At 39.4% G+C, this 21462-nt stretch overlaps 1 protein-coding gene across 2 annotated transcripts in view; it reads right to left on the bottom strand.

Annotated features, from left to right (window-relative positions):
* Positions 1 to 1983: 1983 nt before the first annotated feature.
* SEC24B (SEC24 homolog B, COPII coat complex component) overlaps positions 1984 to 21462 on the bottom strand; it is a 37133-nt gene continuing 17654 nt past the window's right edge. For both annotated transcript variants that reach the window (XM_079990197.1, XM_079990198.1), the window contains 19 exons: positions 21224 to 21402; positions 18897 to 19072; positions 18266 to 18368; positions 17667 to 17793; positions 16913 to 17022; positions 16555 to 16667; positions 15892 to 16010; positions 15190 to 15245; positions 14146 to 14352; positions 13691 to 13814; positions 12138 to 12296; positions 10708 to 10881; positions 10414 to 10524; positions 9346 to 9521; positions 7789 to 7926; positions 6319 to 6423; positions 5936 to 6028; positions 4923 to 5026; positions 1984 to 3156 (listed from right to left, as the gene is read on the bottom strand). In XM_079990197.1, the coding sequence (XP_079846323.1) occupies positions 3042 to 3156; positions 4923 to 5026; positions 5936 to 6028; positions 6319 to 6423; positions 7789 to 7926; positions 9346 to 9521; positions 10414 to 10524; positions 10708 to 10881; positions 12138 to 12296; positions 13691 to 13814; positions 14146 to 14352; positions 15190 to 15245; positions 15892 to 16010; positions 16555 to 16667; positions 16913 to 17022; positions 17667 to 17793; positions 18266 to 18368; positions 18897 to 19072; positions 21224 to 21402 (2489 nt within the window). In that variant the 3' untranslated portion in view covers positions 1984 to 3041. The remainder of the gene's footprint in view (positions 3157 to 4922; positions 5027 to 5935; positions 6029 to 6318; positions 6424 to 7788; positions 7927 to 9345; positions 9522 to 10413; positions 10525 to 10707; positions 10882 to 12137; positions 12297 to 13690; positions 13815 to 14145; positions 14353 to 15189; positions 15246 to 15891; positions 16011 to 16554; positions 16668 to 16912; positions 17023 to 17666; positions 17794 to 18265; positions 18369 to 18896; positions 19073 to 21223; positions 21403 to 21462) is intronic.

The following is a 21462-nucleotide window of genomic DNA, read 5'->3' as shown; positions in this document are numbered from 1 at the left end:
GGTTTGCATGCACACACCTTCTGTCAACCTGCACCCCTATCTCTTACTGTTCTGCCCCTCTCTGGTTTCTCTACTCCGCTGATACCAATCTGAATCTCATTCAACCTCACTTTCAAAGAGTAACTGCATAGAAAACCAGACTACAGCTTCATTTCATTGCAGAGTGTTTGCACTGCACTAAATCCATCGCCGAAATCGTATTGAGCCATTTAAAATATAGTTCTTGCCAGAGAAGCAATAACGCTTAAGGGTCCTGGCAGGAATTTCAACATTTACAAAATGCCTCCTGAGCTCGCTCATGAAGTATCTCACAGTTGCTCTTTGTACAGAGACAGTATTAGCAGGTAATAATACTCGCACAAGATTTAAGGATTACAAGAAGATTATGCACATGAAGTGCTCTGAACTCTCAAAAACCTTATGCAAATACAAAAGCATAAACCTGAGACACTTTCGTGTTTGCAAACATCAAGGATCAAGCAGGTAGAAGACTGATTAAAAAATAAACAGGGACACTGGTACTATATTTTAGAACAATCTGTCAGTTTCCCAACAATATGAAACAAACACTCAGTGTGTCCTTTTTAGCAGGGTCAGCTTGTAGTAGACGTCAATCACAGCTGGGCTCAGTCATCTAGAGTATAAAACTAGTTTTGAGATGTGATCAAGGCTGTTCTTTGAGAACTTCAGAACTTTCCTGCAGCCTAACAAAAGTAATATTAGAACTGGTGACTGTGGCTAAAGAAGCATTGCATGAGGGGAAGTAAGGCAGCTATTTACTCCTAAGGAAGTCCCATTGAACTCACTTCTAGGTATACAAACCCAGCGTTGTTATAAAGGAACACAAAATCAACCATGTTTATTTTTGGACACTTAATGGGATTTTTTAAATAGGAATTCTACTGATTTCTTCCAACAGTGTATGGCAAACTCCTATGTTCCCATCCTTCACCAATTTTCATCCTCTCTTCCGCCCCCTGAAAAGTTGCTCTGGCAGACTGGGGAGCTCTTTGAAGGTGATGTTAAGGCTGCAGAGGGAAGGGGGGAATCGGCAAAAATCATGTCCTAACTTCCTCCTGTGCAAATATCTGCTAGAATCCCATCTGTGAACAGAAAAAGCTCTTCCATTCATTGAACAACTCTGCATCTATTCCTAGATATTTCCCAAGCAACAGGCAACAGGAAACTTACTCAAAGCAAAAACATCTCCAAAAAAATTTCAGTATTTTTTATATACAAAATATAGAATAATATAGCTTTAAGTAATGGTTTTACAGATCATTTACCATACATCATGGCTTTGGATGTTTTTGGCTTATCGGCACCAAGCTCCACAAGCAACATTTTATTTCAAATTAATTGTTTGTTAAGATCACACTAATACATCTGAAACATTTATGGCTCCATATGACATATATTACCAGCTGATTTCTTTACCAAAATAAATTTGACTCATTTTATTCCCCCCTCTCTCAGGTCAAGTATGGGAAACGCTAACTTTAAAATGTTAGGTGATGGCTTCTTGCTGCAATAAACATTCTTAGACTTAAATGTGCCATAAACAAAGTTGATCAAGCAGATGATTTTTCTTCTATGAAATCCTTTGGCATGCTTTTTCAATCTTAAGGAAAATGTAGCCACAAGTATTTATCCATAAAATAAAAAGGTGCAAAGGTAAAATAACAACACAACTTTTGTTGCATATACAAATTGTGCACAGATGAAAAGTGTACTGGGACACAGGTATATATTAGTGAGTGCATTCGTGTATTTGTCATCTTTTTAAAAAAGAAATGCATTGCTTTGAAAAATTATAATGTCCCATTACTATTACATGAAAAATTAAAGAAAACCAAATTTGTGATGCAGCAGCCCAAACAGACATCTCTCTCCATATGTGCATAAGAGCTCAAGTAAAAAATACACCAAGATAAATGTGAGTCTGTACTTGGATTATGTGTTGAAGAAACTCCCAGCTTAAAGTGAAATATAAATTTTCTTTAATGTCTCATGGTGGCAAGAGAAAATAAAGGATCCAGGACCACAATTGTTGCAGAGTACATAAAGTAAACCAGTTAAAAGACACTATCAAATGCCAGGTAGTGTCACAAGTCAGCTATATCCTTTACACAATCCAAATTCAGCCATATTTCCACTTACCCTTTCCCCAGAATTCTATACAGTAAAGTAGTAAACATTCTCTCTTTAATACAGCAAGCCAAATTCAATATTAGTGTCTAAAATTTAGTAATCATGTAGATATAAAAACACATGATCAAGGAAAATACTTTTAATTAGCTGATCATAAATAAATCCACATAAAAGAATTAAATGGATTACAAAGTTGCATTTTTTCTATGTGGATTCAGATTTAATATGCATTAGTCATCTTTATTCTTTAAAGGGTAGTGATTTGTCATCAAATCACAAACACTGCAGCACACTAACCAATTCATAGTCTGTAGTTACATTTTTACAACTTCTTTACAAATGTTAATACTTCTGTACACTATATATATTTCATTTCTACAGTTCATGTATGCTGTACTGAAATTCTACAGTCTTCACAGAGAAAATGGTGAAGTCTTCAAATACGAATTTTCTCTCTTACAAATTCATATAAACAGCATGGAGCACTGCACTTTGGCATCTCTGCTGGAGATAATCTGGCTACCATAGTAAATATGGGGGGGGGGGGGAGCTCTCCAATTTTAGATTTCATTAAGAAATACTATTCCACATCGCTATGTAAGTTCACCAGCTTGAAACAGAAGCACCATATCGTTGCACTATTGAAAACGCATACAAACCAACTTAAAAACATAGTACTAAAACTGCATCATAGCCATCATTTTTATACTGAAGCAAAACCGTAAAATTCCTTTGGAAATGTGTACTCTGTCCTCTTAGCTGAAAAGCTTTAGATACGGATGCTGAAGAACCCATGTCTGTTTATCATTTCCAGTGTACTTCTTTCACAGCTGACATTTGTGTAAGTCCAGAAATGGGTTTTTTTAATTATTATTTCAGTTTCTTCCTTCTCACTTACAAATTTGTTGTTGAATGTGAAGCAAAAATTCATAGTAAGAGAATGCTGCCTCGGTTTTGTCTTCAACTAAATGTTGAAGAAAATCTGCCTTTGCAGGGCTTTCATCTCTGAAACAGAAAAAACAACAACCCACCTTGTATTTGTTTCTTCCAACATTTGTACATGACTTACGGCCCTTTAATTCACAATTCTAAGGGCTCACGAGGAGCACAGGGAACCGACAATAGCAACTGCCACCTAGTCTGGTGCAAAGCTGAATTCCTGGAAGGAATCAGCACAGCGAATACAATATTCCAAGTGCTATTCAGTCAGCTCTCAGTAGTAGAAGTCAGAAGAGCCAATTCTTTCAGTACAGTCATACCTCGGGTTACAGACGCTTCAGGTCGCGCGTTTTTGGGTTGCGCACCATGTCAAACCCGGAAGTACTGGAACGGGTTACTTCCAGGTTTTGGCACATGCGCAGAAGCACTAAATTGTGCTTTGCGCATGTGCAGAAGCACCGAATTGCGACCTACGCGTGCACAGATGCAGTGCTGCGGGTTGTGAAAGTGCCTCCCGCACGGATAACGTTCGCAACCCAAGCGTCCACTGTATTAGATTATGAATCAGTAATATTGTAGTTACCTACCAATCTGGCACTTAATACCAGCCAAATACAGAAGGGACAGCTGGCCAATCATTCTATATGCCCTATATTAGGGGTGAGACCAGACAAGGACAAGAGCACAAAGATGTCTCAACCCCCATTTCCATAAGCAAACTTCCCTACACCTAACACTGCACCTCATGTTTCTTTCTGTAGCTATTGAAATTGCAAAATTATCATCACCTCTGTTTTTTGCTAAACACATGCTGTTCTTGTTAACTCTGAGAAACATGCCTAAATAGTTACCAAGTGTCAAGCCCAGATAAAAAGGCAACCTTACCCACTCCACTCACATCAGATGATTTTAGGCCAGGAATGAGGAACCTGTGGCCCTCCAGATTTTGTTGAACTACAACTCTGGAGTAGAGTCCCTAAGGCTTTTGGATGGCACCTTGTATGCCTCCTTCTGGCTCCTCCTGCTGCCAAGCTGGTGCTAAACGTATTGCTCTGCCTTTCCTTGGGCCACATCAGCGAGGCTGAGAGGGGGTGTGTCTTGTCATCTGGGCAGTTCAGGACCTCCATACATACAGCCCTGGCTTGTGCCCCAGAGAGGTTATTTTGGTGCTGCTAAGGCAGCAAAAACAATGCAGGAAGCAGCGCTTACAAGTTACTGGTCTGTGTAGCTATAGGAGGCGCTGTGATTCTCCAGCATTTTGACTTCACCCCCAGAAGCGCACTCCAATCTCTCTCAAGACAGATGGATGTCAACAACTCCAACCATCCCTGGCTCTTGGCCATGTGGGCTGGGACAGATGGCCCAGCAATGGAGTTGGAATCCAACAACTTCTGGAGGGTTGCAGGTTCCCTGTCCCTGTTTCACGAACTCTTTCTAGAAAAACCTCTTGATTTCCCCACTCCTGGCCCCAGCTGACACTAAGTATCAGTTCTCCATCCTCCTCTAAATCAAAATTATGACATTATTATGCTCTGATTAGTATCTGTGAGCACTTGGCAAGATTCATGTTTTTCTCCAATCAATAGAATATTAGATTGCTATGTGCATTTAAGCACACACACACACACACACACACACACTGGATCAATAAAATCCAGTGGAGATAGATATTATTTTATAACAAGATATAATTAGCACAATATGTCTATTAAGAAGAAACAAAGAGCTGTTGTGTATTAAAATATTATTGCGGTCAGTCAAGGATCAATCTGCTAATAAAGTAAGTGAATACTTACTTTATTACTTACTAAAGTAAGTAAGTGGATACTTACTTTATTACTTGAAGTACTGGGCTTAGAGATTTACTTTCCTTAAGCCAGGATATGAAGGACCTGGTTCGCTCTGAAGAAAGAGTATCTAATTCTGGAAGCTGTGTCTAGAAGAATTCAAATATTATTTATTATCTTTAATTCAATAGCATGATTATGTTAAAGTTCAATTAAACACCAATGACGTGTTGCATAATTCAGAAATTCAAATAACACAAGAACAATTTAATTATTTATTTATTCCATTATCTATTTTTATTCTGTATATTTATTTATATCCTGCCTCTCTCAAGGCAGACTAAAATGCTAATAATACAAAATGAAACTAGAGAACTGTTTTGAGAGGAGGACTGGGAGCAGGGAATAAAGTGTATTGCTTATACATCATGTTTATAAATACTGAATTTGTATAAGTAGATATGTACAAGCCACTTTAAGGAAGAACGGAAATGTTTAAATGGCTTTCCTTCAAGCAATGAAGTGCTTCAGAAATAATCTGTTGCTACAAAAAGCTCCTTTAACAAAAAAAAATGTTATGGCATGATTCACTGCTTATTGTGTAGGACAAAGTAACATAGGTGCAAAGTATGCTCTAAACTGGGGAGTCCCCCAAAGGACAGAGGAAGGAACGGCCAGTGGACTGACATACCCTGACCACCCCATATCAAACCACAACAAGACTCATGCCTTGAATCAGGGCTGGCCCAAGACATTATGGTGCCTGAGGCAAGCCAGAAAATGATGCCCCCTGGGAATCCAGCTTAAGATTATCAATTCCAAAACAAGAATATAGGGACAGAAGCGAAACATTTCTATGCCCCACAGCTGGTCACAAGAAAGGGGTGCTCGACACCTTGTGGATCACATGACCAGACTGCACTGCGGAAAAGGAAATCTAATCTCGATTTCAACATTAACATAATAATGTGTAGCTCCTTTCAGGTATTATTATTTTCATATAAATATTACAAATAAAATTATTTATAAATAAATATTTTTAAAAAATTAACCCTCACCAGTTTCTGAGGAACAGCTGAATAATTAGGGCATCCGAGGACATCTTTTATGAAGTTATTAGCACAATTTCTTCCAATCCAAAGGTACAATATCTAAAGGTACAATGTTATTAAAGTAAACACATCTGGTTAATGTAACCAAGATTCTCTCAAGAATGAAATTGCTTTTTAAAAATATGCAAACTGCGACAATTTACATAATGAGGATGTGCTTGCAGATAAACATGGCAGTTTCCTTATTAGAAACTAAGTTTATAGCTCCTTTAAAAAATGATAATGCAACATTTTATAAAACCATCTAAAATTATTGTGCAATGAAGGGTGGGATACAAATTAAGTAAGATAGTGACTAAATCGTATGTTGCCCCATCTGTGCAACTTACTGAGCCACAGTCCATAAGGAAAGCGCCTTCCCTTGTCAACTTCTCTGCAGACAGCCGCTGAAGAGGGGGCTGGGGTACAACTCTATCGTTGACATGTATAGCACCCTACAAGGAGGTGAAAATTAAGTCTACATGAAAATGGATAGACAATTCAGTAGCACTGCAGCAATAATTCAACAGTTAGGAGCTGGGCACATGCACTCACAACATAAATCACAATGCAACACAATAAATGAGGAAACTGAAGTTGAAGTTATAGTTCATGTAAAGAAACATCAGAGTTGTCGGTAAGTCCAAACAGCAAAGAAGGGTTTAGTAAATTCCAGTCTGTGAACAAGCCTAAGAAAGTATGATGTCCGGGATAGAATACCAAAACTTTGGGAAAAACTGTAAATGGCCTCCATTAGTTCTGCTAATTGTGAGGAGGCTCTTAACAGAATTCAGATGTTAGGGCAGCATCACTTGAAAGACCCGGGAACTCCCTGCCTATTGATAGCAGGCAGGTACCTTCACTGTATTCCTTTTGGCGCTTGCTGAATACATTTTTTAAAAATATTTTTATTGATTTTCTTTTCTCATAGCAATTATTCAATATCATCATTTATCATCCATTTCCTACTTTCCCCCCTCCCTGTTGACTTCCCCCAACTTCCATTTCTGGTTTGTTACATAAAACGTTACATTCTGTTGTTTATATTGCTGAATATATTCTTATTTAGACAAACCTGCACAGATGTTTAGAAAGCCTGTAGGAGTTTTAACTGTTTTAGTCCATTTTGCTGCGGTTCTAACCTTTTGTATAGTTTTAAATTACAGCTGTAAATTTTTTAGTGATAATTTTACTGTTTTATATATATATATTGTAAACTGCTTTGAAGCTCTTCTACAATCAATGTAGTTTATTAAATAATTAAATAATGATGCCTGCACTGTTAAATAATTTGTCAACGTACTTTAAAGCATATACATCCAGAAAATTAAATACATAGAATACCGAAATATTGTAACTCCTAACATTTACACTATATTAAAGACCACAAAAAGTATTCCTTCTACTCTCCCAATGTACTGAAGCCTAAAAGCTGACAGATTCAGTGCTAGGGAAAACCTCTTGGGAGAGAGCATTCACCATCTACCTAATTTCTAATGACAGAGCCATGGATGATGTGTTACAATTAGGCAAGTTTAACTGGCAGAAAGTGATCCTTCAGGCACCTGGGTCCCAAACCATGAAGGGCTTTAAAGCTAAAAACCAGCATTTAAACTGAGTTGGAAAATGGATTGGGAAAATGGTGCAGCTCTCCAGCAAGATGTTTATATGAATAGCCTCGGTAAGAAAATTAACTGCTATTCTGTGAATCAAATTTTCCTAGTTATTTTTAATAGAGGTGTCTAATCAGAACATTCCCAGAACCTATAAAACAGCAGACAGGTTATCTCTGTCCAGAAGCAATAAAAATGGTAACATACCTCATCAGTAAGCTTGTCTATCCTATATAGATTAGGATAGATCATTTTCATCAAGCCAACCAGAGGCTGACTTTTTATTTGGCACATAGCATATACACGATCATCCAAGCGTGTACTTGTACCAGTTCTAAATGCTTTCTATAAAACAAAAAAACAAAGTTATCATTTAACAAAAAACTATTTTATTTATCAGATGAATATTGTAGCTAAATTGGGGGGGGGGACAGGTCTGGGGAATGGCTAGTAGACTTTTTGATTCCACCACTCCTTGAATGGCAGCTACCACCTCAATCATACCCAAAATATGAAAGGACCCTAAGTTTCAAAAGAGGTATGTCTGGGGCATGGCGCCTTCTGTTATAGAAACACACACCCAGCCTTCCTCTGGGTGTGTGGAACTAGTTGTGCAGTGATTAGATAACTAGATTTTAAAGAAATCAAACAAAACTAGAGCTAAGAGCAACCTTTCAAAAATAACTACCGTATTTTTTGCTCGTACCTGACCATAACACGCATGTAGTTTTTAGAGGAAAAGAAGAAAAAAAATACTCTAAACAAAACAGTGGATGCATGATTTTTGTGATTCATGCTGTGGCCACAGACATGTGATCTGACGGTGAGTTTGGGGTAGCCCAATGCAAAAATCCTGAGGATCCATGTGGATCTGTGCTTTGTAACCACGTTTTAAGTAGGGAGGGAAGGAAAAGCACTCAAGGGACAAGGAGCACGCGTGAGGTGTGTGGAGAAGGATGCTGGTAATAATGCAGAACAGAGGTTTAAGGGGAGAAGGAATACGCGTCGGGTGTGTGGAGAAGGATGCTGCTAATAATGCAGGTAAGGGGTTTAAGGGGAGAAGGAACACGAATGGGGTGTGTGGAGAAGGATGCTGCTAATAATGCAGAAGAGGGGTTTAAGGGGAGAAGGCTCCTCTCCTCTCTGAAAACCTTTGCTGCAATTTAGCGAGCTGAGTGGGGAGGAGAGAGGGACAGAGAGCACGGTTGCTTTAAAGGAGCCAACCGGACAGGAGCTGCTTACACCTGTGTAAGTGGCTCCTCTCCCACTTTGCTGTTTCATAGCGAGCCACGGAGGAGGGAAGGAAGGGGAACCATGGATCCTCTGCTCACAACTGCAGCAGATCCCCCCGCCATCCGTAGGCATTTGCTCCATAACATGCACAGACATTTCCCCTTACTTTCTAGGAGGAAAAAAGTGCGTGTTATGGAGCGAAAAATACGGTAATTCCATCCTTTTCTTACAAATACCTCTTATGACAAAACAAGTGTTACAGACTATCTATAAGTACTCAGCTTTAAAAACAGACATATGTGCAACTCTCTCAATAGTTACATCTTTGCAAGTTCTTTTAAGCAACCTGGCATCTAGGCTCTTTACACTATACAGTGCCCCCCACAAATTTAAGTTGCACATTAAAAAGAAAAAGGTAGAAGGTAGGCTTTTAAACTATGCATTTTCATGTGATTCACCAATGTTCCTGTAACTAAATCAAAGTTTCAAAATAGCCTGACGTCAATAACAATTGCTATTCATATGAAGTACCTGCTTGAAGAGAGCCAAAACATACAGAGGAAACAGCCTGAGGGAATTTGGAGCAATTAAAGCAGATTGCTGGAGATTTGATGCAGTTGACATATATGCAGACAGTGAATCTACCACTGCATTCACTAAGGCATCTCTTGCATCTGACAGACTTGAAGAAACTGATCGATCAACAGCTATGGAAGCGAAGCAGCAGTAAATAATTATGAAAGGAACCGTATTAAAAAGGGAAACAAACAGCATACCACTCCAGACATTAATACTAGCCAGTACATTCTCATTTCTCTAAACAACCTTGAAAGTACTAAACATCCCAAGCAAATCAAGAGTACTACTTTGACAAAACCTTCCGTTTGCACAAAATTTTACAAGACAGGATAAAAAGGGCCCTAGTTTCTGTTACCTGTGTGGATAATGAACTTTGAATTGGGAAACGAGAGAGGGCTAAAAAAACACACCTGATAATTCTGAGGTTTTCCATCCGATAACTTAGTTTTAGATTCTATTGGTTTGTATAAATCATTTAATAAAATAACAGTTTAGCAACTTCTGCTCTCACTAGACCTATTTGCTACACAGAAGAAGGCATTCTTTTTCATCTTAAGGGCTGCATTCTTTCAAGGACATTTTAGGGGTTGTGTGTCAGTGGAGCCAGACCCACATACACACTCTGAGAGCACAACTCCATCACTTTACTCCCCATTGCATTAACATGCTTTTTGGAAGGTAGAAGTATGGGGAAATAAAGTTACTCCTTCACTCTCCATGTATCAAGTCCCCAAGTCATCCCTGTACTGCTTAGGAGTTTTTTTTAGGGGGAAGGGGGCATTGGGAATCACAGAGCAAAGGGTTAATCCCTAAGTGCCACATGAGAGGAGAGATCTGAAGGATGGGGAAGTGGCAGCCTGCCGGTTCCCCACACCTACCTTGCAAGCATCCACACTGCATTTCTATCTTTTCAACAGTACTAAACACACCATTTTTTGCTTTCTTCTAATTACAGGTGATAGAGGGACAAAATGACTTTGGGGGAATGGAGAACCCTCTGAATGCTAATTCTCAACTCACCCATATTAGCTAAGAGGCATATAACTGCTTGTACATCTGCTCCAGCATAAACATCTGCCAGTGAAGTCACCACAGGCAAACAAAGCGTATGCACTCTGATTCTCCGTTCACCTGCATTAGAATAAACAGAACAGAACAATACTTAAGCTTTTTATCCAAAGCTATTGCTAAAACCACTTTCACATGTCCGCGCCCCCCCTTTTTTGGCTAAAACCACCGAGCATCTGATTTTGTTCTTTGTGGGTTGTTGTTTCTTAAATTTATGTTGAGAAGAGACATCATAAGTGAAGTTACCTTTGCTGGAAGTATACAAAAGTGCTGTCTGAAAACAAACTAAAGATGTGTCTGACAGGCTTTCCTCAATGGACATCTGTACTGCAAATCCAGCATCAGGATTGACATTGGCAAGTGACAGCAAATCAGTAGATCGCACAAAGAAGTTACCATGGAAGGTGTGAATTGAAAGACCTAAAAAGTGGTAATGTTCAAGTTAAAATGGCAAGGTTTTGTTTTTTTTTTAAAAAAACATAGTTAACAACATAGTTAACAGTTCAACCCTAAGCATAATTAACCAGAAGTCCTGTCAAGTTCAATGGGGCTTATTCCCTAAGTGTGCATGTTTAGGATTGCAGCCCAAGTTTTTTTTAATTTAGACCTATGGCTATTTGTACACTAGTGACAGGAAGCCCCAAGTCTAGCACCCTGAGCAAGGCCTCCTCTGGGCCTCCAAATCCCTCCCTGCTGGATCTTCCCAAATCAATTTTGCCAGAGGAAAGGGCAGGAATGGGCAGGAACAAGCCTCTAGCTACCTAATGCCACCTCAGTCAAGAACTGAGGGGGGAAAGGCTGAGAGAGGTGGCCACTGCAGCAACCACTGCCACCTTTGTTTCCTCAGAATCCCTCTGGGACCCAATGTAGTATAAACTGGAGGCAAGAGTACAATTTATATGCTAGAACAGGGTTGGAAACCTCAGGCCCAGAGGCAAAATGCAGCCCCTCCAGGTTTCTCTACCTTCGTACTCTACACTTTGTAGGCCACACTCCCTCCCCAAACTACACCCATTGAAGGCCTTGCTTTGCACTCTCAAGTGGTTTTGCTTTGCTGGAACACGTTCCTGAACTGTCACCATGCCTCTTGCTTTCCTGGAAGGAGACGTGTGCATGTGTAGAAGCTTCTTACTTTTGCATGGTTGGAATGTAGGCAACGATGCCAACGTAGGAGTCAGATATGTTGCTCTGCACACTTTTTATCTGGCCTAGTCAACACCAACATGGAGACATGTGGGGGCAACATTTTCTTGTCCCCACAAGAAAATGCAGCCCTTGCGCAGGACCTCCCCACCATTAGATACTTATATTCTATTTCCTGTAATTTTGTAGTGGAGAAATTTTATTCATGGATTCATGAAGAGCACACAGTCCTCAAAGTACAGCGAACATTTCTCCTTTTTATTTTCTATATTGTTGCTACTACAGTGCTAGAATCATCCTCCTAAAAAGAACTCCTCTGATGAAATGCCCTGCATCATTTTCTACAAGTGTGCGTACCATTTTTGCCCTAGCCACACTTTTTGAATGACATGCATTCATGTTTGGTTGGAGGGGCTAAAAGAAGGACGATAGCACCTTTGGCAGAAGAGAAGGAGAAACCACTGTCTCAAACAAATCCTACCATTTTCACCAATATTGGGTGCATTTAATAATAAACCAGAACCACACCATACCTTTCGTACATCTTATTCTCATGACTGCTTCAAATCCAATTTTCCGTGTAAGGTACCTTTTAAGGTCTTTTTGCAATTTGTCTGCTTGCATAGGGTTGTGGGTATGATGGAAAGATGGGTAGTAATAGATGCATCCAGCAGAATATTTGGACATGCAAGCTTTTGGCAAGGATGAAAAAAAGAGATAGTTATTATTCATTCACTAACAGTTGCAATGCAGAGAACAGACCCTGAGCCGATGAAGCTGTTTAAACAATGGCAAGATAAGCACCTAGTGTTTCACTTAGCAGTCTTGCAGCTGTATTCTGAAATAACTGTAGTTTCCTAAGGCATACTTCAAAGTGATTTATACCAGTTATACTTCAAAGTGATTTAGTCTAAAAATTACCAGAGGGTAACTGCTATTACACCCATATATATGAGAGTTTTTTTAAAAAAAAATCTAATTTGAATTTATAGAGCTTCTGGAAAGCTAGTAAAAACAGATAACGAAGGAAATCAGTGTATTTTCTTAGAAGATTGCCAGGCCAGCCAAATAATATATAAAAAGAATGGCATCTGCCAGCTCAGGTGGTAGATGAGCCTCTTAATCTTAGGGCTGTGGGTTCAAGCCCCATGCTGGGTGAAAGATTCCGGCATTGCAGGGGGTTGGACTAGATGATCCTCGTGGTCCCTTTAACTCTATGATTCCATGTTTCATGATTCTAAGCTTTTCAGAAATTACCTTCACCTTCAAGCAATTTTCCATTTTTAAAAGCAAGTTACATATGTTACATAGTGTCTTTAGAAGCAAAGACAGGTTACACTTGTATAGTGCCCTAAGTTTAGACTAAGGCAGAGATCCTAAAAATGCTTATTTTGGACTGAATTATAGAAGTGTCACTGAAATAAATAATTTACTACTGCAGCATGGAATATTACGGAAGCAACAAGACGAGTGGGGCAAGAAAGAACAAGTGAGCAGACATCTTTCCTAAGGAGCCAGTATGTTTGCTAAATACATGTTTTAAAAAACAAGTCAACTACGCAGTGGTTCACATTGCCGCTTGTTCCCATACAATCACTCCAGAAGTATGCAGGGCCACTAACAGCCTCAGAGCCTCCCAGTGTTTGCACAGTAGTAGAGTTTCATTAATCAGCTCAGCTGGGGTACGGGTGTGTGTTGTGCATGTGGCCCATGCAATCTGCAAGGCTGCACTGGCCCTGCTACCATTTTCTGAAGAATGATATCAGCTCCCATATAGGGGCATCAACTGGTACAACCTTTACATAAGGCTGACAGCTTGTTGGCAATCCTGTATGCTCCAAATAGATAGTTTCATGAGCCAACCAACAAAAGTTCATAATTTCATGATGGAAATATCTCCATTTTACAGTTCAGTCAGTGAGTTAGTACCTTGACATATTCCGAAGTGTGGCATGAAATGTTAAAAACCGTTAAAAATAGTCTTTTTGAGCTTTAGAATTTTCCTTGGCAATTTTAACTGAACATAAAAATTGTTCTCTCAACACGTGCTAATTATGAAGTAGCTCTGCAAGTTAAAAGCTCTTACCAAGAGAAGCCAAATCAGAATATTGTGAGCTTAAAAGGAACAAATCCACAGCTGTTTGCTGTCCTGAACAATCCAGTGCCAACTTTTTGTAAAAATCTGTTGCTGGACCAAGATGCTGAACAACCTAGGATACAAAGAAAAAAATAAGGTTGGGAGTGCAACACAAACAAATACATTTTTTTAAATAAAAAAATGCAAATAAAATTCAGACTGCTTGTAATACGTAACATTTGGAAGGCCACAGATTCCCCAGCCAACATTGTCAAGTACCTGTTGTCCAAGCTATACAATGTCAAATCAGTTACTCTTATTTTTATAACCCATTCTATAATCCAAAGATTTTCAGGGTGGCACACAATATGAAAACACAACATTATAAAAACAATTCCCCTCCCAAAAAACCCAGCCACCACAGAAGCTTGTTAGATCCATAATCACTACAGAGTCCAAAGTACCTTTGCGTTTGATCTTTGATTGGGATCTTCCCTGGACTGCAAACGTCCTGTGCCCAACGATGGTAACTGTGTCTGAAACACCGATATGCGCCCGCCCGTTGGAGACATCAATTTAAAGGCAGCTTGAAGGGCTGGGCCTAATGCACTGTGCGTTTCTCTTGTGTTAGTGAACATATTTGGTAGTGCATTTAGCAAGTCTTTAATTAGCTGTAAAATAATTGTTAAAGTGTTAGAAGGAAATATTTTGCATTTTTTTTAGGAGTGGCAAGAATGCTGAAGTCCCACCACTAGCCAGTGAAAAATCTTATTTGGCCATGTCTCTATGGATTCCGGGATTCCCAGCAGGCATTACGCGCACACTCTGAAGCTTAGAGATCTTTGACATATTAAGTTGTGTATAAATTCATTTCAATAAATCTTTGAAACCACTGGGATCAAACACCTGATCGGTCTAAAAACGAAAGGCAAGATTCTCAGGAAGCTGAAATGATTCTTTGCCAAGAGTCACATTCTTTCACGTAACTGGAGCCTACAAACATTACCCTTTTATCAAAAACCTCCTTGGTATCATGGACATAAAGGCTATTCAGTTCTTCCCCATTGGCTGTCCTCTTTCCCTACTGTCCACATAGTAGTTATGTGTCTCTCCTTCGAAAAGGGCTGTCGCTATGCAATTTTCACTGGTCATCACCAGCTTCCATCTCAGTCTGACATATCTAGATTGCTTTCCTCTCAGGCTGGCCTCCGTGTTTGTCCTACGTGGAACCTTGATTTTAAAGTCCAGCTCCAAGGACAGCAGAGGCCTTGGCTTGTCTGCTCAGCCTTCCTTTGTTCTTCTGAATCACAATGTGTCATAGGAGGCAAAGCAAAAGCAGAAGAAGAAATTCTAAGGTGGGAGCAGGACTGGAAGTGCTGTAGTCCTGCTGTGATTTAAAAATTAGATTTAACATCCCCATTCTAAAGCAGTTTAACCAAGTACAGAGCAGTCGGAAAGAATTATCTTCACTTTTAAGATTTAATTCTTCTGTGAATTATCCACCTTACCTCCTTACTTTCATGCAGATTAACAAGTAAGCTATCAGGTGTTGGCAGGAAAATATCTGTGAAGAAAACATATATTGGTATTATAGTTTTATGTTATGTACTTAAAAGGATACACCATAGCTAGGGTGCAAAGAGCTGCAGCAATATAAGTTAAAAGCACTTCTGTACATGAAGAAGAAGAGTTTGGGTTTGATATCCCGTTTTATCACTAGCCGAAGGAGTCTCAAAGCAGCTAACATTCTCCTTTCCCTTCCTCCCCCACAACAAACACTCTGTGAGGTGAGTGGGGCTGAGAGACTTCAGAGAAGTGTGACTAGCCCAAGGTCACCCAGCAGCTGCATGTTGAGGAGCAGAGACCCAAACCCGGTTCACCAGATTATGAGACTACCGCTCTTAACCACTACACCACACATGCACAAGGACTTCACCAATCTTCCTTTCTAGCTGTACCTCTTCATGTTGTTACTAATGGTCCCAGACAGTGTGTCAAATGCACACCAACTTGCCCTCATTTTATCTTGCAGGAATGAATTCTAGGCAGATATTATTCTATTATACTTAACATGGCACTATTATATTTCCTTTTCCACATCACTATTTTTAATTTTTTGTTACTTTCAATAAAATGTCTGTTAAATATGGTCTCTTCTCCTTGAATCACTCTATCTCACACACATTTTCTGAGACAATTAGCCCTCTTACCATCAATTTCTGACACAATTAGCATCTGAGGCTGTGATAATCCTTCTTGCAAATTGTAGAACTGAACAGTGCTGTCAAACGTTATGAAGCCTATTCTTGTTCTTGAATCTCCAGGCAACCTTAAGATTAAAAAGACAAATGACCCTGATGCATTGGTTTAGCACAGATATCTTTTGCTGTGCCTTTAACTTGTTCTAATGTTAGAAAAAAAATTATTCAAGAGACAGTCTTCAATGCTTGAAGACAACATATGCCCCAAATACAGCCTAGTGCAGCTCTGTATTTAACCCACAGGGGTTAGCAACAGCTTTCTAAAATATGAATAGTTTATTATTGCAATGAATAAGGGGGGGAGGAGAGAGATGACTGGATACATGACGTTCATGCTCCGATGATTTGGCTCTGCTTAATCATGGCACTATTACACAACAAGATAAGAAAAGCCTGCTGGATCAGGCCAATGGCTCAGCTAGTCCAGCACCCTGTTTCCACATTGGCCAGACAGATGCCTGTGAGAAACCAGCAAGCAGGATTCAAGCACCAGAACACACACCCCTCCTGTGGTCATGTAATCAAAGCAGGACCACACTGGCAATTATTTTAATGGCCTCTGTATCCAGACCATGAATACACACAACAACAAAAAACCAAGAAAGTTCTTACTTGTCTAAGTTTTCAAGCAGAGACTGGCACACAATTGACAAGTATCCAGCTTCTACTGCGTTGTGGGATACATCCAACACAAACAAATACACTGCAGGCTGAGGAGGACGAAGCTGTAAATTAAAGTTTAGACTTTAAGCTTACTGACAAAGTCCTTTATATTCTATTTGTAATCATGAATAGTTTTGATATCGCATGTTCCTATGAGCCCCACTTTTTACATCTGCATAGACACTTTGAAAAGAGGGTAAGGGGCTGAAATGAAAACAGCAGAAGCGAATTCTAAATTCAAAACCCTCCATTCCCAAAGTTTTACAAATATTTATTTTAACCAATATTTTGTTCCAGACATACTTACCATGTAGTCTGAGGAAGCAATGAATTCCACTGTAGAGTTTTGGACTTCTGGCCGTTTGTGTGGCTCTCCATAGGACCGTGTCACAGGATTATACATAAATTCTTCAGGAACTAAATGAATATAAAATAAATATATTACCCATTGTTGAGTGCAAAAATACTAAACTTGGTCACACCATTCTAATAATAATAATTATTATTTATTTATATCCCGTCCATCTGGCTGGGCTACCCCAGTCACTCTGGGCGGCTTTTAACAAAATATTAAAATACAGTAATCCATCAAACATTAAAAGCTTCCCGAAACAAACATTAAAAGCTTCCCTAAACCCTAGGGCAGCAGGCCCCACGTGCCAAGGAACAATACCCATACCACCTGCCAGTCTGCAAAGGGAAAATGTCCATCTGCAGGCATAGTCTGAACCCAGGCCCACACTACCAAATGAAGAACATTAAAGGGTCTTGTTGTCAGTACCCATCAGCTGACTGGCACTCACAGAAAGATAATCTGAAGTCATGGTCAGACATAACAATGATGTCAGATTATTGACAGGTGGCCCACAGGGGTTAGTTGAGATAAGGATTCAGCCCATCATCTGAAAAAAATATCCTACGGCTGCCCTAAGGGGACTGTGTCACCCTATGTTTTGAGAGCTGCTTGCTATGCAAGGGCCAGGGGTGGTTTGCTATCACAAAGGAAGTGCTGCAGATCATCATTCATTCCTTTAGGAAGTGGCATTTTTATTAATATTCACCATCATTAACTCTGTAGCACAGGTTACATTTCCATCTCCTTTGGTCAATAAAAGAAACAAAAGGGTTGATGTATGTTCTGCATGATCTACATCTCACAATGGTGTTCGATGTTATCACAGGCAATTGCTGAGGAATAAAGAACATTGTAAAATGTCAATTTGAAGAAAAACTTTGAAGTATTTCATAATATTTTTCACCCCTAAACAACAAATTCATGTTTTCTATGCATTTTTCAAAAATTACTACTGGAAAAAATATATTCAATTCCCCCCCCCCCCAATAATTAAAATTAAGCCTAGAAGAATTCCATTATTAATGATCAGGGTATAAAGGCTACAATTAAACTCACTTATTTCTAAGTGAGCGTTGCTGAAATTTGTGCCAATTGCACATAAGTAAATTTAGTTAAAAGTGGTGTATATGTAAAACAGTAATTATCTATTGTAAATATTCTCTCTCGATTCCAGTGTTGTGTTTGGGTTTCAAGACAACTGATTCACAATTATTTACTGCAACCACAACTTTAAAATATGAAAGATGTTTTTAATTTATTCAAGTTTGGCTAAATAAAAATTCTGGGAATAAAAAGTCATTTTACCGTCAGATCTCTGAAGGGATGTAGAAGCAATCCCAAAGGAAGTTTTGCTTTGTTTAGCAAAGCCTGAGTTTGTGGAATATTTGTCAAAGTGCATCGAAATGAGCTAAAAGTGAAATCGCAAATGTTAGTTTCAAAGATTATGACACATTTGTGCTATCAAAGAGGCCCATATTCACCAAAAATCACCACCCACATCTCTACATGAAAGTATCCAGGTAGTAAAAGCAAAATTCAAAGTTTGATGACACACAGATTCACTGATATGGGGCAAGCAGTGCAACGAGCCACACCCTTGCCAAAAGAAACACTTGTATAAACTCAGCGTGAAAAGTTCTTGAGCCAATCATAACTTTCCATCATTTGTAATAGCTGCAATGAATGGAACCATTTGTGTCAACATATTTGCATCTGGGATGAGTACAACAGAAGCAGACTTCATTTGCTAAAACTTTCCAACATTTCATAGAGAGGCAAAATGTGAGCATTACAAGGCAAGACCTGAAATGTATGTTTGCCAAACCTATACCATAACAATCAAATCAGGATACCAGTTCTTGACTCACACAGAGATATGGATTAAAAAAGAATACAAGTCTAGAAGCATGCTTAAGATTAGAAACTTTATACATACTCGGGGCTACAATTCAGTTTCTTCAGCTCTGAGTTCAAATTAGGCACAGGAGCTGGAATTGGACCAATAGGCAGAATATTTCTATCTTGAGTAACGTTGACCGGTCGCAAGCTCTCTGGTTGCTGAATACCTAGTCCTCCAAGACTAGCTGACAGTTGATTCATTGTAGGGTATTGCTGAAAAATAACATTTTAAAGAAGCGTTTATTTTATAGCATTAGCTGCTTGAACAGTATCTGCCTAATTTTCCCCACCCTGCAATACCTAGTAAGCAAATTCAACTATTTACAAGGTTCTGTACTACACTAAGTTCTATCCTATATCATTTGGATAAGCTGTTCCTGTTTCCATTTCCCCTCCCAAATTCATATCTGCAATGCATCTGACCCAGGCATATGAGGTTCTTGATAGATTCTCTTAACAGGCACATTCACTTCTACCCCTTCTGTGGGGTGATTTATGATTTATGGATTTATAGTTATCTCCCGCTTGGACTACTGCAATGTGCTCTACGTGGGGCTACCTTTGAAGGTGACTCGGAAACTACAACTAATCCAGAATGCAGCAGCTAGACTGGTGACTGGGGGCGGCTGCCGAGACCACATAACTCCGGTCTTGAAAGACCTACATTGGCTCCCAGTACGTTTCCGAGCACAATTCAAAGTGCTGGTGTTGACCTTTAAAGCCCTAAACGGCCTCGGCCCAGTATACCTGAAGGAGCGTCTCCACCCCCATCGTTCTGCCCGGACGCTGAGGTCCAGCGCCAAGGGTCTTCTGGCGGTTCCCTCATTGCGAGAAGCAAAGCTACAGGGAACCAGGCAGAGGGCCTTCTCGGTAGTGGCGCCCGCCCTGTGGAACGCCCTCCCATCAGATGTCAAAGCGATAAATAACTACCTGACATTCAGAAGACATCTTAAGGCAGCCCTGTTCAGGGAAGTTTTTAATCTGTGATATTTTACTGTATTTTTGGTTTCTATGGAAGCCGCCCAGAGTGGCTGGGGAAACCCAGCCAGATGGGCGGGGTACAAATAAATTATTATTATTATTATTATTATTATTATTATTATTATTATTATTATCATCATCCATGTTGCTTTTTAAAAACATCAGTCTACTAGCACAAGTGGTCTGGGACCATCTTGGGCAGATCACCAGCCTTTTCCATTACAATATAATTTGTGACTTAAATCAGGGATGGGAAACCTGTGGCCTTCCAGATGTTGTGCGATACCACCTCCCATCAATACCTGTCAACATGGCTAACTATCTCTCATCCGTTCCTTAGACATAAAGAACATTCAAGATAGCATGGAGTACCAAGTGACATGTTTACAGGGATATTCTGGAGTATTTTAAGAAGGCCCCCCCACCCTATTTTTCTCTTCCCACAATAGCCCTCCATGCCATATTGCAAGTCATTCTGGATGTATCCCTGACCCTTTCTAGGGAGCTTTGGGGAAGAGGGAGCAGCAAAGCTACAGTGAATGAGCAGATTTCCACTAGCTTTTCATTGGATTCAACCCAATGCCACACAACTCCATCACACAAATATAGGACAGTTGCCTATTATTATTATTATTATTATTATTATTATTATTATTCAATGTACATGAACTTGAATGTATTTATTCATATGACTTTACTGGAAGTGTATAATCTTCATATATAACTGTCTGAAAGTCACATGCTTTGAGAAAATCACTGTATCATTAAAAACACCAACACAAACAACTATCAATATGAACCATTTATTGTCAACCAAGTGCATACGGTCTTTTCGTTTTCTAATCATATAAGCTGTGCAAAACAACCTTTGCCCCATAACTTTGCAATTTTCACCGGTCATGGCTGCAATCCAACTTCCATTAAGTGCCACATTTGTTTTCAATAGGATTTGCCACTTCCACTACAAGAATAGTAATTAGACTGACTAATCATCCTCCTTGATTGAATATATTAGATCTTTCCTACAAGTCACATTCATGTCTGTGGAGAACAGCAAGGTTGGTCCCTGCTGTATGAGAAGGTGGAAAATGTGGACTGAAGCAGCAGCTAGTATTTTCTCATCTTGGTAGGCCTGGGACAACTGGTTTCTCTTCAACTGTATTTCATAGTGCCACCTTAAATCTATGTGTAAGTACTGTACTGACGTAACCTGTGGACACAGTTCTGAACCCCCTACTGAGAGGTGAATCAAAACAATAGACAAATGCAAATGTATTTACTCTGGTGACTTGTTTAACTGAAGTACATTTTTTTTTTTAAAAAATGCTCCTTCATTCAGTTAATCTGTCACTATGACATCAAATATAGCGAGTATTTTCTAACCTGTGGATACTGAGGAAATCCAGAATTATATCCAGAGTTACTGGAAGGTGGAAGTGGTGGTGTCACATTCTGATAGCCAGGCTGGAGAGCTGGGTACCCATAGCCAAATGGTTTAGAAGTTTTAGACGTCTGTGGAACTGAGGGAACAGGAGCTGGACTACTTGTTGTAGAACGTGCCTCTAAACAGAAAAGCAATGCTTTAATACAGTATTTATTCCTTTAAAAAGCAAGCATCGAAA

The sequence above is a fragment of the Podarcis cretensis genome, assembly GCF_951804945.1.
Source record: "Podarcis cretensis genome assembly, chromosome: 9".
NCBI classification, from domain to species: Eukaryota; Metazoa; Chordata; class Lepidosauria; order Squamata; family Lacertidae; genus Podarcis; species Podarcis cretensis.
The sequence above is the reverse complement of the archived record's forward strand: the minus strand, read 5'-3'. Positions and strand labels throughout refer to the sequence as shown.